Raw genomic sequence first — 15354 nt, 5'->3', positions numbered from 1 at the left:
CAATACCACAGAGCCTTGGGAGCAGCTTGAAAGCGCTACAATACCACAGAGCCTTGGGAGCAGCTTGAAAGCGCTACGATGCCACAGAGCCTTGGGAGCGTGGGGAGCGACCTCTTCTGAGCGAGTCAGGAGAGTCATATGATCAATACTGGTACTTTAGTTGGTATCTCTTCTCACATTGGAGTGGTTTTAGGCTTTTGCTTAAACTTTTTTCTTTGGCTTATGAGAATCACAACATTTATCATAGGTTGTATGTATTGGTTTGTCAATTTGCTTCTTTTGTGGGACATGAGAAATAAAGCACTTATACTTGGACTCTGGGGATTCTTTGACTGTAATATTGTGACTTTCTAAGAGTTGTATTTTATGGATTGACTTATTATTTGTATTTTATATATATTACAGCCATGAAACAGTCTGCTCCAGACAAAACACATGTCGGCTGTATATTATATGAACTTTCATTTGAAACGGGGAATCTATGAGCTCCTCATCATTTATATTTTTGGAGAATTCGGAAGTAAACCACCAAGGATGATGTGCACAATAATGGACTGTTCATTTTCACAAAGAAGTGATATAACTTCTGCTTTAACTGGTTTGGAGTTCTCCGGTGCCGTCTTAAGTTTGCAACTTGGTTATAACCCAGTGGATCTATGACATATGTGACACCCGATAGGTGGCAGGGTTGTTAAGGCACTGTATGTAGCACTCAGAGAAATCGGTAGACCATTGTATGAAAAACATATTTACTTGACTTTTTTACCTTCATAGATTTCTCTAGGGATGTGCGAATTATATATTCCACTGCTACCTTTTTGTATATGTGAATTGTAGATTAAAGAGATTTGGAGGCTGTGGCTGCCAGGGGGTTGAGGACTGGGCAGATTTGTGGCGTTGGGTCCCACAAAGCCTGAGAGAACCACCTCCGCGGCCACAATAGGATTGGGGAGCCCGTTGGCTGTGGTGGCTGGGTGGAAATGGACATAGTTGGTAGCCCCTAACATAGCAAAAAAGGACCTGTTTTGTCTAATGGTATGGACGACTATGAACGTCCACCTTATCTATTTTTATATACACCCACAATTGTATGTGTCACAGCAGTGAATCAATATCTCACATCGGCCAAACAGTAATCTAAATCACTAATTTAAACTCTAATATGTGGTGCTGTATCTGCTTGATCAGATCCTCCCACAAGTGTGAGGGGGATCTAGAGGTGAAAAAATGTGAGGAAAAGTTGGCAGAGCCTCACGGGAGTAACACCATGGGAGTTTACAGACTGGTACTCGCCTGTATCCTCAGGTTCTCATCATTAGCACCTGCCAACTCCGAAAACAAATAGTGAGGAGAAAAAGAAAACCAAATTTGTGTTCTATGTGATACATGTGACCCGATAAGGAGTACCAGGATCTAGCATAGAAAACCCGGTGCACCTTAGTTTAAAAACGAGCTAGACCCACTGTCTATACTATTTTATTCATTGCTGTGTGTCTGCTCAATTCAAACCAACATGTTTCATTGCCTCACAGAATTTGCGGCAATTTCATCAGGGTTAGGGTCAGTGTCCTCACTGCACCTCTTTTCTCCATTTATTGTACCTGCAAGAGTCAGCATAGCAAATTTCATCAACACATATAACAGAAACTGCATCAGGTTAAAAAGATATATGATATCTGTGGGGAATCAAGGCATCACGTGTGATATATTTACAGGGTAGTTGCTCCTCGTCGGCATACCTGCAACCCCATAAGCAAAACTACTTTCAACACTGTAATTGTTTACAGGTCCCGTCTCAATTGCTGCAAAAAGTCAGTCTGTGTGAGAGAGATGAAAGGTACTTAAATCTTCGCTACCCTTCATGCACGTGCATAGTAACGGCAATCGCACTCAAGGGGACCACTAGTCCGTCTGTGAATGCACTGCAAGCCCCCCTGTTTTACTGCTCACTGTGTTTGTTTCCCGCATGCGCATACCGGGCATTCCCTACTTATAATTCCGCCGTTTGTGCCTCTCATGGACCACAGGTCGGTGCCCCTCTGCATACAAGTAAGCGCACCCCTGTGAGGTTGGCCCGCCATTCGACATAAAGTCGCTGATGGCCAATATATGTCATACATAAAATCTCATGGGTTACAACAGACTCTCGCTCATATTAAAAACGCTTCCATGAAGGTTTGTTAAAGCCCGGAGTCCAATTCCACCTCTTCTGGGTCACACCTAGCAGTGAATGGCAATGAACGCCTACCACACTTAGAACCCAAACCTATATCTGTCCTTCTTACCGGTGTACCGCGGGAGTCCAGCCACTGCTCTGTTCTTAGTCACTACCTGGCCACGGGGATCTTTATCTAAAGAGGGCGCACGCTGAAACAGGCTGTCGGGACCCGCCCTCCTTCCGGTCATGGCGTGTGTTTACAAGTTTAGGATCTATAGCGGCGGCCATCTTAGAGTGTTAAATCATAGCCTGGCCCCGGTATAGAAGGAGACTGAATATGAATATATGTCAACCCTGCATTTATTTTTTTTAAAACAACAAGGGTCTCCATTGGGCGTGGCACCAGGCATGGGTGTCCATTAGCCCCATATCTTTTTGCCTTAGCAATGGTACCCCTGGCTGCCTGGGTTCGAATGGACGCTCAGGTGTCCGGGTTTGAATGGGCGCAAGGCCTGTCTGACCGCATTGCCCTCTACGCCGACGATATTTTGTTCTTTCTTACCAACCTGGAACGAACGGGGCCGCGGCTGTTGCGTATCATGCAGGTTTTCGGGGAAACATCCAGTTTATGCATGAACCCCCGGAGGTCGGAGCGAGCTCGGTTCCTGGGTGTCGTCTGTACAGGTGGTTAAAGATAGGAGAGGTACCCCTTAAAAGCGTCAAGGGAAGTAGGGTAAATTACCAAACAGAAAGGAATGGCTCCCTGAACCTACAATTGTCCAGGGTGACATTCCTTTCTGTCTGTACAGGTGGTACAAAGGGGCATGAAATAATTGGGGGTGTTTCCTGTCCGATTATCCCGCCACGGCCTGGGAGCGTAATCTTGCGCCGATTCTCCCGCCACGGCCTGGGAGCGGGTGCGCGAGGATGTTAAGACTGGGTCCCACATGCCCCTGTCCATCTACGACCGGTCAGCCATTTTCAAGACGCTGTCACTCCCGCGACTATTGTATCACTTACAAAACCATCCCTATCTAATTCCTCCGCTGTGGTTTCGGCAGGTGAATTCGGTTCTGGGACAGTTTCTTTGGGACGGTGGTGCGGTTAGGGTGGCTGTCTGGACGTGCTTCCTCTCGACCTATTGTGGGAGCTGGTAACCTCCGATATATGGTCCTATTATGCTGCATCGCATCTACTTGTCCTTAACGAGTGGTGGTATGGAGATAGGCCCGACCCAGCATACGCTGTGGAGCAGCGCTGCATGGAGGATCACTCCCTGAACACTGTCTTTTAACCTACCCCGTTGAGGCATCCCCTTCCGCCTTCCACGCAGATTGTGTTTCAGATTTGGAAGCAGGCATTGCGAAAGATGGGCTGGTGGAACAGACTGACTAAAGAGACCCCGCTGTGGCACAATGGCCATTTTCCCCAATTGTTGGGTCTCTCCGGGTTCCGGGATTGGGAAACTGGCTGTACCGAACCCTATCATGTTTGGTATCAAACATGTTGGAATTGTACCCCCAAACCGTAAACGGTGTGGAAGGTATGGTTTCATGCACTGTAAAGCTCCTCCGGGAGGCCCTCAGTGCTCCTCGTACCAGTCTTCTAGACCTGGACAGCACAACATGGCTGCTGCAGACCAGAGACATGATTCTGCCCTCCTGTTGCTGAGTCAAGCTCTAAAAGGGGAAGGCAGAACAATAGGCATCCTGTCACAGGGAGGTGTGACAACCTCCCAGACAGGGTTTAGTGTATTAGTCCGGGTGGGATCGCTTGCTAGCGCCACTCAGTCTGCTTGAAGGGCACACTTGGTGCCCTCCTTGCATAGTCCACTTCAAACCAGCTCAGGGAGCCATTGGCTCCCGCTCTAGCGTGAAACTGGACAAAGGACATGAGAGTATCCCCCCACTCTCAGTCCGACCCCCTCCCCTAGGAGGGAACCCTGAATCGTCCTAACCCTTTCCTTAGGGTACTTAAGGACTTACCTGAGGGTGGGTCACTAGAATCGTCATTGGACAACATTCATTTAAGACACCACTTCTTCTTCAACCGTCTGGGCACTCTAGGCTTCGCTCCTTGCATCAAGGCTGCAACTGGGAAGACTACTGCTGCTCCTGATCTTGTTGCCCTGCTGGTCTGCTGCAACGTCCATGCCTGTACTCTATACAGGAACATTCCAAGACCTGTGAGCATCCAAGACACCTGAAGGAATCTCCCTTGAAGTGAAGGAGTCACTTCCCTGCATCTACAGGCACTGCAACTAAGCTGACTGGTCTGCTGATCCTAGGCTCACACGAACTACGAAAGGCTCAGCAACACAAGTGGTGGTTCTACACATCCCTCTAGGCCTGCCCTGTCCTCTCACCACGTTTGAGGCCAGTATCCTTAGTTAGAGCCGCAGGAACCGAACCCCTGTGCACTGCGTCGACCTGAAATTGCAAAGGCTTGTTGGATTCCTTCCACCAAAATCTTCGGGCTCCAAGTAGCCCAAACCTGAAGCATCTCCAGTGGCCAAAATGTTTGTCCTCAACGCATCACTTGCTCCGCGAGCCTGCATCTTTGCTGAGCTGCTAGATGTCTTCTTGTGACTCCAGTGCCTCCGGCCTATGGGTCTTCTTGAGGGTCATCTTTGAATTCTTAGGGCTCCCCTGAGTGCTCGGGCCTGAACTGACTCCCCTGCTTGTGGTGAGTCACCTGGACCCTGCTGGTCCCGACACTGCACCTTCTCCTCTTTCCATGTTGTTTGCAGTTGCCAAGGCTTGTTGGTGCTCCTGACGGACACCAACCCCTCAACTCTCGGCATCCGACTTGGGGCAGCTCGTTAACTGCTCCTGGTCTTCCACAGCATCACCTGGTAATCACAGCTGCAACTCCAAGGTCACCGTCATCTCTCCTGCAGCACTCGACATTGGTGGGTTATCGTCTTCCGTGCCTCCTGGTCACTCCTGAGTTTGCAGGTACCACTTAAATTGAATCCACCTTTGGGTTCCAACAGACGCTTCTTTCACCTTTCCCAGCAGCGGAAGTCCTTCATTGGGTTTGACTGCGGTTTCCAACGCCACTTGACTCCTATGCACCTGGCTTCCCTGGTGCAGGTATCTTGGTTCCTAGGGTATAAACGGGTGGGGTGGCTCTCCAAACTTCTGTCTTCCACTGGGTTTCTTCAGTGTCCTCTAGCAAGGGTCCTTCTTTAAAATTGCAACTGTGACTTACCCATTGACTTGCATTGATACCGTCGTCGTGTTCCCACTCTGCACATGGCCTCCTTGGGGCTCCTGTTTACTTACCTTGGGTGGCTCATTGGGTCCCCAACCCTTCTATGTCTTCTGGGTATAGTCTTGACTCGAGTCGTGGTTCACATACCACTATTTTAGTATATGGTTTGGTCTCCGCCTGGTGACCACTGTGTATTACGTGCTACTTACATGTTTCTATTGAACAGTATTGTGTACAATGTGTATATATCTCCAGCTAGGAGATATCTGTATGTGTTAGTGAGTGTCTTATAATAAATACATATTTTTATAAATACACTGTTTGGTTCTTTTCACCTAATCTATACGTATAAGATTATGTGCTGCTAAAACAAGCTGCTTTACACTCCTTCTGGACTCAGCCTGAAGGCTGCTCTCCACATGCAAAAGAATCAATAGATGGACTGAATGCTGGACAATGCAAACATTCACCCCCAGTCACAAGGATCTGGGTTTAATCCATCATTCTTTTGCTCACCACATCACCCCAGTATGGACCCAGCCATATGCAAATCTGTCTTGACTCTGTTCCTTTTGGGAACAGTCCAGCCCAAACTGCCAAGCCAGGTCCTCCCTGGGCCGGAAACAAGCATCCTGGGACCTTTTTCAGGGCATCACCCTTTAGCAGCCAGTCTTACTTGAATCCAGTGGTGTGGTGAGCATGGGACCCACATCTGGGCATACCCTTCCCACTTAGGGCAACATATGCAAAAGAAACAATAGATGGGATGGAATGCTGGACAATGCAAACATTCACAAGGATCTGGGTTAAATCCATCATTCTTTTGCTCACCACAACACCCCAGTTTGGACCCAGCCATATGCAAATCAGTCTTGACCCTGTTCCTTGTGGGAACAGTCCAGCCCATACAGCCAGAGTACAGCTACCACTTAGAGAGCTTTATAAGGTTCTCTAAGTCCACTAAAATCACCATAAGGGTTGTCTGGATTGGTGCAAGATGCCCACTTACATAAGTGTACACCATATACCAGGGCGGCTTCTCACAGATATGGCACTGGGATAGGGGACCTCGAGATACAGTTGAGTATATGTGTGACAGAGCATCCCTGATTTCTTTAGTAAGTCTCCAAGGGCTTTGGTGCATAGGTTGAAAAGGACAGTGGCTAGGTTGGAACCCTGGGAGTCCCTTGTGTCAAGGTAATCAGTTTTGAAAATCTAGTCAATTTTTCTTCTTGATCACTCCTCTGATTTGCCTGTTAGGTGTGCCTCAAACCATTTGAGGACCTCTCCATTGACGTCTATCCGATTCTTGAATGTATAGATAGGCATACAGGGATTTCTCTATCAGAAGACCCAGATAGGACTAGAAGGATCAGGAGGAAGGAGTTGCTGGAATCCACAATTCGGAGCGCATCACTGACTATCTGAAGCAGAGCCAGTTCTATGCCAAAACCTGACTGAACCCGGATTGGTAACCATTTCTTTAAAGATGTTATTGTCTTGGATATGCTAAGTCAATTGGCATGATACACAGCATTTAATGATTTTACCATGAATGGGAAAGTTGTCTATATTTCTGAGCACCGGATCTACAAAATTGTAAGAAGTTGGGCCCTCATCATAGCTTACTACCTCCTCCTTTCCTACTATTTTAAACTGTTGCCATGTCTTCCTTGATTTGCTGGCGGTGTTCGATGAGTCAGAGATCTGGATACATTTCCAGTGATAATTCAAATGAGTTCACTTTGGTTTTGAAAAATGATGAAAATGTCTTCCAAGTTCTCTGTTGGATCATCAAATATGATGAAAGTTTAGGGCTGTTAGCTGCTCTGACAAGTTCAAAAAGTTGTTTGGGGCATGTTCTTCGCTTAACTGCTGAGAAATTTAAAGTGTGATGTCTTTGCACTGAAGAGGTTTCTATTGTAGTTTCTAGTTTCAGGATTTATAGAGTGCATGGCGGCCCAAGGGCTTACCAGCACTAGTATGGAGTGCTGTATTGCGGACGGAGCCCATCAGTGGCTGAAAGAAAACAGCCAGGTTTTGAGTTTTTTTCTGAATGTAAGTTCATTTTGAAGTGCTCTTAATTTGTGCGGGAGCTTGTTCCACAGTTTTGGAATCAAGTGTGCAAAGGATCTTCCTCACCATCTAGTTCTTTTGATTCTGGTTGTGCAGAGGATGTGTAGATGGGAGGATCTTGGTAATCTAGAGGGAGCATAGGTGGATATCAGGTTTCTGAGTTTTTCAGGGCGTTTATTTATTGCCCTGTGAGAGATGCATAGGGATTTGAACCTGACTCTTGCGGCAATTGGCTGCCAGTCGAGTAGTTTAAGATATTCTCTAGCAGAGTCATGGCTAGGGAGCTTGAGCAATACCCTTGCTGCCGCGTTCTGCACCACCTGAAGTCTCTTTATCACATATTTTGGTGAACCTAGGTTAAGGAAGTTGCCATTGTCCAGGCACGAGACTATAAGTGACTACATGACAGTTTTTCTTAGCTGTTCTGGGATAAGGGTCAATATCTTCCTAATCGTACGGAAAAGCCCGAAGCATATTCCCAACAGTTTGTTTGCCTGGTGGTTCATTGGCAGGGTACTATCAATGTAAATACCTACATTTTTTATAACCGGTTTAGGGTCTGGTGGATTACCCATACAAGAAGGCCAACTATACCGTGGCCTGGGTATGGACTTGTTGCCGACTAATATTAATTCTGTCTTCTCACCGTTCAATTTTAGGCAGCAATTTTACATCCAGAGAAACAATTTGTCCAAGCAGGGAGCCAATTGTTGCTTTCCCTGGCTTGGGCCATGGGACAGGGAGACAATTAACTGGGTGTCATCAGCGTAGGATACCACCAAAATGCCAAAAACCTGCACGGTAGTGGGAAGCTGTCTCCCATATATATTAAATAACGGAGGGCAAAGGGAAGAACAGTGTGGCACCCCACAGTTGATTGGCAGGTGCTCAGCGAAGCAGCCCTTTTCCACCACGTGGTAAGATCGGTCTTCCAAAAAAGAGATAAGCCAGTCCACCGCTATATCTCAGATTCCTAATTCCCTGAGTCTATTAATTAAGATGGCATGATTAACAGTAACAAAGGCCGCACTGACGTCTAGTAAAATAATGGCGGTGGACCCTACATTGTTTAATAGAGCTTTGAGTTCTTCGGTAACTGTCAGGAGGACTGTTTCCGTGCTATGGTGGGCCCGGAAGCCCATCTGCGTTGAATGGAGACGTTTATTCTCCTCCAGATAGTGGACTAATGTTTGTTTGACATGTTTCTCCAAACGTTTACCGAGGAGGGGGAGTAGGGATATAGGTCGCAGATTACGAAGAATATCTAGATCCAGGAGGGGTTTTTCCGAATAGGTTTACAGCATGTTTCCCGGGTTGTGGGACCATGCTGTACTCTAGAGACTTATTAAGTAGCACCATTAGTAGGAGAAGTATGACCTCCATCACCTTGAGAAGGGCCTGAGGGGGTGCGGAGTCTAAAGGCGACCCTGATTTAGTATACTTTAATAGATTGAGAATAGTGCCATCCTTGAGTTTAGGAAAATGTGATAGGCTTGGAACTGTGACTGAATCATTGACCCTATCTAAGCACTCAGGTGTTGGTGCAGTGATGTTATCAAAAAGGCTTCAAATGTCAGTCCCTTTCTTTTGTAAGAAGGATGCTATTTCGTTGCATCTTTCTTTAGAGGCCTGAGGAGAACCATTACTTTCAGTAGGAGAGGTCAGAGTTTTAACTACTCTGAACAGTTCCTTTGGAGAATTAAGAGCCTGAGCGATTTTAGCCTCATAAAATTTAGCCTGTGCCTTTTTTGATTCACTGTGATAGAATCTAATGGAGGTTTTATATTTAACTTAAAGGTCTGGATTAAACTCCTTTCTCCAGTCCCTTTCCAGTCTTTTGCATTGTTATTTTAGAGTTAACAGATGATTGTTGTACCATGGAGCTTTCTTAGTCTGATGTTTTGCTTAGGTCTTTTTTCCATTGGGGCACATGCATCCTGAGACTGATCAATCCATCTTTCCCACTGCTGGTAGTCTTCCTCTGGACTGCCAGCAAAACTGGAGGTAGAGTTCTTCAGGATGGTTGACCAGATTTCATGTTCAAGCATCGACCAGCACCTAGAGGTCGAGGGTGCATCTTTAATCTTATTCGGTTTGGCATGTTTTGACAGTCCAAAGAGGATAAGGTGGTGGTCGGACCAGGGAACTGGGATTATGTCGTGTACCATGATCTGGGGGTTGTTGGAGAATGTAAGGTCTAAAATGTGTCCTTTGTCGTGAGTGGTTGTTGGAACTAGTTGGATTAGTTGGGAGGGCCTTCGGATCCTACTGCAGCCTCTTGGTAGAGGGGGTATCAGGAGCATTGTGGAGTGATCTTGCAGTTTTGAGGGAAGCAAGATTAGTGGTGACTGTCTCCACTTCTTTTCCAATAGTCTCAAAGATTTCCTCTCCTCATATAAATATTTACTGAACCAGGCAGACAATGATAAAGGTCTTTTCTGTTTGCTTTTGCGTGGTGCTAGACTGTAAAACAGAGAGGCACTTAAAATAGCAGGAGGTAGTGGCTGGTGTCAGAGTCAGGATTCCTTGATGGAAGTAGATTCTGTAGAGAGCACGTCTCTCTTAAATATAATGACGTCAAGAATGGAGCCTTTGCTGTGGTCAGGTCTAGGGTTGGGCTGGCTTAGGTTATTTCAGAGAGGAACAAGGAGAGGAGCTTGAAGGTTCATTACTTGGGGGGAAAACAATTTTACTAGAGAAGTACACATAGAGCATTGGAGACATGGGGATAGTCTAGAAGGGCTAACTTTCAATTAAAGAAATCAATCTTGTATTCAAGGGCATTTAAATTGGTGGAGTTGAAACAATGCTGAAATTCAGAATGGGCCTTTGTCAGGGTTTGGGTGCCATCTGTAGATGACAGGAGGTGGGACTTGAGAATAACAGCTTACTGTGAGGGGCTGTCTCAATTTTTATATAATTGAGAGAATTAACCTGATTTGCGTTTAGGTCTTGGTTCCTGGACTTTCCCGCTGGGATTAGAGATGTGGAAGTGTCAGCACCAGCTGGTAAAGGTTGGACTTGGGGAAGTAGCAATAGGCGGAGTCTAATCAGGGTGAACTGCTAAGATGTTTCGGGCGATCAGGGATACACAAAGTGGAGAGAATACATGTGGTAATCATCAGGGGGAAGTGTGGAAGAGAGAGAGTATGGGAGGGAGTAAGTCAAGAGACTATCAAGGATCAGTAAGGGTGAGAGGGGGTTATGACTGAGTCAGTTTGGTGCATATCAGAGATCAAAGTTGGGGAGAGGGAGTGTGGGGGAGAAATGTGTTTGTCAGTCTACTGGAGTGAAAGTCTGTGTATTGTGTCTCTTGTGTGATGCAACTGATTAAGAAAGAGGAAGTTGCTGTAAGGACAGTGAGGTAAGAGGTGAGCAGGAAGTTCATTGGTTGGTTGAAGGATAACCTAAAGCCAAGGTTTCGAGTAAGCAATTCAGCAATGGGGCTCAATTTTAACGCTGGATTTGCCAAGGAAACAAATGCTTAGGAAAATGATGTATTGATGATGCTCAGCTTTGGGCAAGGGACTAACTAGTTAGTCTTGGCTGCAAGTGAGGGGCATCATTTTTAGGGAGAGGTTCAGTCAAGAGACACTTAGGTCTAGTTTCATGTGAGGAAGTATTACTAAAGGCCAAATGCAGGCAGTACACAAACCTGTGACCAGCTCCCCAGACTCAAGCAAGAAACAAGCTCTGCAAAGCTCAACTTGGGAAAGGAAATACTTGCATGTTCGAGCTTATAGCAGGACTAAAGCTTAGTTTCAGGCCTCATACATAACCTTGAAATTCCTGTGAGAACCACCACATTCAGTCCATGGGTGTGCATGTAAGGTTCGACTTCCAATGGGGGGCATACATACCTGTGAGGTCCCCTGAAATTCCAGTGAGAATACCCACCATTCAGTCCAAGGGTGTACATGTGAGGTTCGATTTCCAATAGGGGACATACCTGTGAGGCCAAGCTTATGTCCCCTGATCTGGGTTTCAAGGCGGGCCCTGTTGTGGATCAAAGCTTCCCCATTGCCCCCAGGAGGCAGGAACGTGAGGCTTGCGAAGACGGAGACAGTGACCCAGCTCTGGCCATGCCCCGGCTTGTCAGTCCCATTCAACACAAGCGAGCTGCTGGGCCACAGGTTTGGAGACTGGTATTCTGTGTCATTAGCCGGAAGGCAGAAGAGGTTATCACTGAGGGATTGCAGGAAAGTGTTCCAGTCCTGGGGAAGAAAGAGGGCTGTTAGGATGTCATTCTATTGAACAATGCCTCTTCCACTGTTATTTAACACCCTGCCCCTCTTGAGGAAATCTGCTGATCAAGCAGCCTGAGTCCACTGGCAATTGTCTACCTAGAAAATAATGTACTGCCCATTCCCTCCCCCAGTCTACTGAGCAATATAACTTGGTCCACTGTCCACTATGCTCTAAATATTCCATGACTCCTTTGACTACTTGCCCACTTTTACCAACGTTTTGCCACTTGACCCATTCTACTGACGACTACATTGCCCTGACAGTGCTATTGCCTCTACTCCCTAGACCTGCTGCCCAGAACCTTCCAGGCTACTGCTTACACTACCCTGGTCTGCTACCACCTTATCTGTTTCACTGCCTGTGGCCTAAATTGCGGAGTTTCAATGTTTGATCCAACCCCAAGTTTACTCTCCATATTGTTCACTATTCTCAACCTAGTTTATTGACCACTGCCCACTCTATTCTATTGCCCACTGTACCCTAAACAGCCTCCAAATTCTTTGTCAATTTCCCATCACTTATGTCTCACTGTACATCTGCTGCACTGCCATTTCCCACAAATCTCTGTCTTGTAATCATTGCCCCTCAGTATAGTGCCCACTATTGCCTTTAATTATATTCCAATCTGATTAATCAATACATGCTCAGTTTACTGCCTACATTTAGGCTTATTTATAGATTTGTCTTCCCAGAACAGATTGCACTCACTTCTTCTCTAAGCCTCTCCAGTTGACTGAACACTCTTTCCCCATATCTGTTGACCACTGCAATAGTTCTGGATCCTATTCTCACCAACTTCGGCAACAGTTTACGAGCTCACACAGGTTTGCTGGACAGACTACGCTCTTATGAAGTTCATTATCCCTGTCCCAGTCCAACGCGCTCACACCACACCAGACCAGCCCACCAAAACTGGAACAGCATCACTGACAAGGATTGGAACACAGCTGTCAACACCAATCGACCCAAACGCAGCAACAGAGCGATCAAGAGTTTTAATTATTGGATCATCTCCAGCGCAGACTCTCTGTCCCTCGCCTCAAACACAATACAACAAGATCCAGACCCCAAGCCAGTTGGTACATGGAGGAACTTAGACTGATGAAACTGGAGCCCAAATGGAGAATGAGATAGACACTGCAGATAAGAGTACATTAAAAAAAAACAGAGATGCTACTACCAAATGATATGAAACGCGCCGCTCTGGAGGATCGCATTGATAACAGCACCAACAGAAGCAAAGAAATCTTTGTCATTATGAAAGATTTCAGCGAATCATCCGCCGTCTCCTAACTCAAACACACCCTCTCAGGACCTCTGAAATAATCTCTCTCAATTCTTCAGCAACAAAATCACTGCCATTTATAGCAACTTCAGCCAGCACCCGGACCTGACAGCCCTCGCTAAATGTCTCCAGATCTTATTCCCCACAAAATTCTAACCACATGGCCTGTCATCACAGCTGAAAAAATGGCTGCTACCATGAAATCCATCCAGACAGGAGCCCCATCAGAAACCATGCCCCACCATACCTACTCCAGAGGACTGTAACACATCAGCACCATACTCACACCCATTATGAATGCCTTCACTTCTTCCATGACCTTCCCAGATGGTTTGAAACATGCAACGGTCCTCCCAAACCCTCTGGGGGACCCTTCAAAGCTCGTCAACTACAGGCCAATCTCCCTGCTCCCATTTCCGGCCAAGATCTTTGAGAAAATAATCAACAGACACCTCACCAAATGCCAACTCCTCTACACCATTCAGTCTGGTTTCAGACCAAACCACAACACGGAAACTTCCCTCATTGCTGCCATGACATCTGCAAGACTCTGTACAGAGGAGACACAGTGGCCATCATCCTCCTGGACGTCTCCACATCATTTGACACAGTCTCCCACCCCACCCTCATCCAATGCCTACATGACATCGGAATCCAAGGAGACACAAATCGAAGAGGGAGCACACTGCCTGGCATAGCAGCACACAATTAGCCCAAATGTATTGGTTAAATGCACAGCATTATAACATTCACTACAGTTGAAAATCTTTCGTATTCACCATTGTTAGTGCCGCCAGTGCAACATATCTCTAGACGTGTTTTATCTCTCTATTACCATCCCACTGCTCCATACAGGTATTGCCATGTACATACTATGAACGTTTGCATGTTACACTCTGGCCTACTGTCTAAAGATGGCAGATGTTCACTTATTAAGGGCAGATGTAAGAAAGAGTACATTCTACTAAATGCTGCCCTTTGTGGGATCTTAACACCTTAGCTGCGTGTAAACATCCCTCCCCAGTGCTGCGCTGCCCATTGGAACCAGTGCTGAATGGATGTCCAATGGTCGTGCGCAGCACTGGGGAGGTAGCGCTGCTGACGACCGTTGGCCGTCAGCAGCACTTAAGGGGTTAAGCGAGTACTTTCTGGGACATTTTGACCTAAAGGGAAGGAAAAACTGTCATGAGTGAGGCAAAGTGCATTTTGAGACACACACTGTCTTGACTGGGCATTTTTAAGAAAATGGCATAGCGCCTTTAGGACCTATGAAGCCTGACTAGGTACTTTTGTACTAAATAAAGCCACACCCATTCTGGGTCAATCACACAGAGTTTTTCAAAGGATGGTAGAGACCAACACTCCCTGTTAAGTGTTTCTTCTGACCAGTATGTGTCTGACAGGTACTTCTACTGAAATATTTTCACATTAAGAATCCTCCCAGGTGATAGATGAATTAGAATAAAACTTCCACAGCTCCTACATGCAGGTAGGTGGCACCATTGACATTATCTGTGACTTTACTCCACCCTGGTTTAAACGCTATCTCCCCGTTTTGTGGAGTGAACTTTGTGGAATTATTAAGGTCCCATGTTAGATATTGCTCATTGCTTATTTCACTTCAATTAAGTCAATCTCAGCAACGATTCTATGTCAGGACCGGAGGCTTCAGATTATGCTTTTCTCTCTTCGCTGTTTATTAACATCACATCGCACAGCAGCCAGAAAAGCATCAAAACGTGAAAATTTTTTAGTATTCCCAACACAGGAATATCAGAAAACATTGAAAACACATCGTTTAATAACTACAAATCCCATGAGATGAACATTTAGGCAGTCCTTCTTTAGTGTCCATAATCCCAATATAAGGCGTCCAACCAGCAAACTCCTCCTCTTTCTTCGCTGCTTCGCAGCCAGTTAAGTGCTATTATCCCTCTCTTGCACTTTTGTGTTTGTTGAGGTTTTTTGTGTTTTCTTCTATTATATTTGCATTTGTGGTGCTTTGGGGGGCCTGTGGGGGTTTTTCTTCCCTTCCAGAGCCCCTTCCATCGCGGGGACGCCTTCGCCCCTTACGCGATGTCCCCGTGTATTCCGCGGTGCTGAGCCACCGCTAGAGGGCGCCGTGGCGTGTCGCCTGCCCGCGCGCAGTTTTCGTCTCATTGATTGGAGCTGCGCTGGGGAGTCGACATCGCAGGTGCCCTGCTGCCGCCTAACCCTGACGCCCTCTTGGGTTGTACTGTCCCGTGCTTGAACGCCCCGGTGGGGTGTGTATTGTGGTTGTACCCACGTTGAAGCCTGCGGGCGATTTCAGCACCTTTTTCTGCAACAGCTTCCGCTGGGGTGTTCCCCGCTCGAGCGCGCTGGGAGGCGG

General features: G+C 46.5%; 1 protein-coding gene across 2 annotated transcripts in view; it reads right to left on the bottom strand.

Moving 5' to 3' along the window:
- TMEM219 (transmembrane protein 219) overlaps positions 1-15354 on the bottom strand; it is a 557800-nt gene that overhangs the window by 367645 nt on the left and 174801 nt on the right. For both annotated transcript variants that reach the window (XM_086932107.1, XM_086932108.1), the window contains one exon: positions 11400-11664. In XM_086932107.1, the coding sequence (XP_086788233.1) occupies positions 11400-11664 (265 nt within the window). The remainder of the gene's footprint in view (positions 1-11399; positions 11665-15354) is intronic.

Source organism: Lissotriton vulgaris, chromosome 7 (genome assembly GCF_964263255.1).
Source record: "Lissotriton vulgaris chromosome 7, aLisVul1.2, whole genome shotgun sequence".
Classification (NCBI taxonomy): domain Eukaryota; kingdom Metazoa; phylum Chordata; class Amphibia; order Caudata; family Salamandridae; genus Lissotriton; species Lissotriton vulgaris.
Note: the sequence above shows the minus strand (reverse complement) of the source record. Positions and strands in the feature narration are given on the sequence as shown.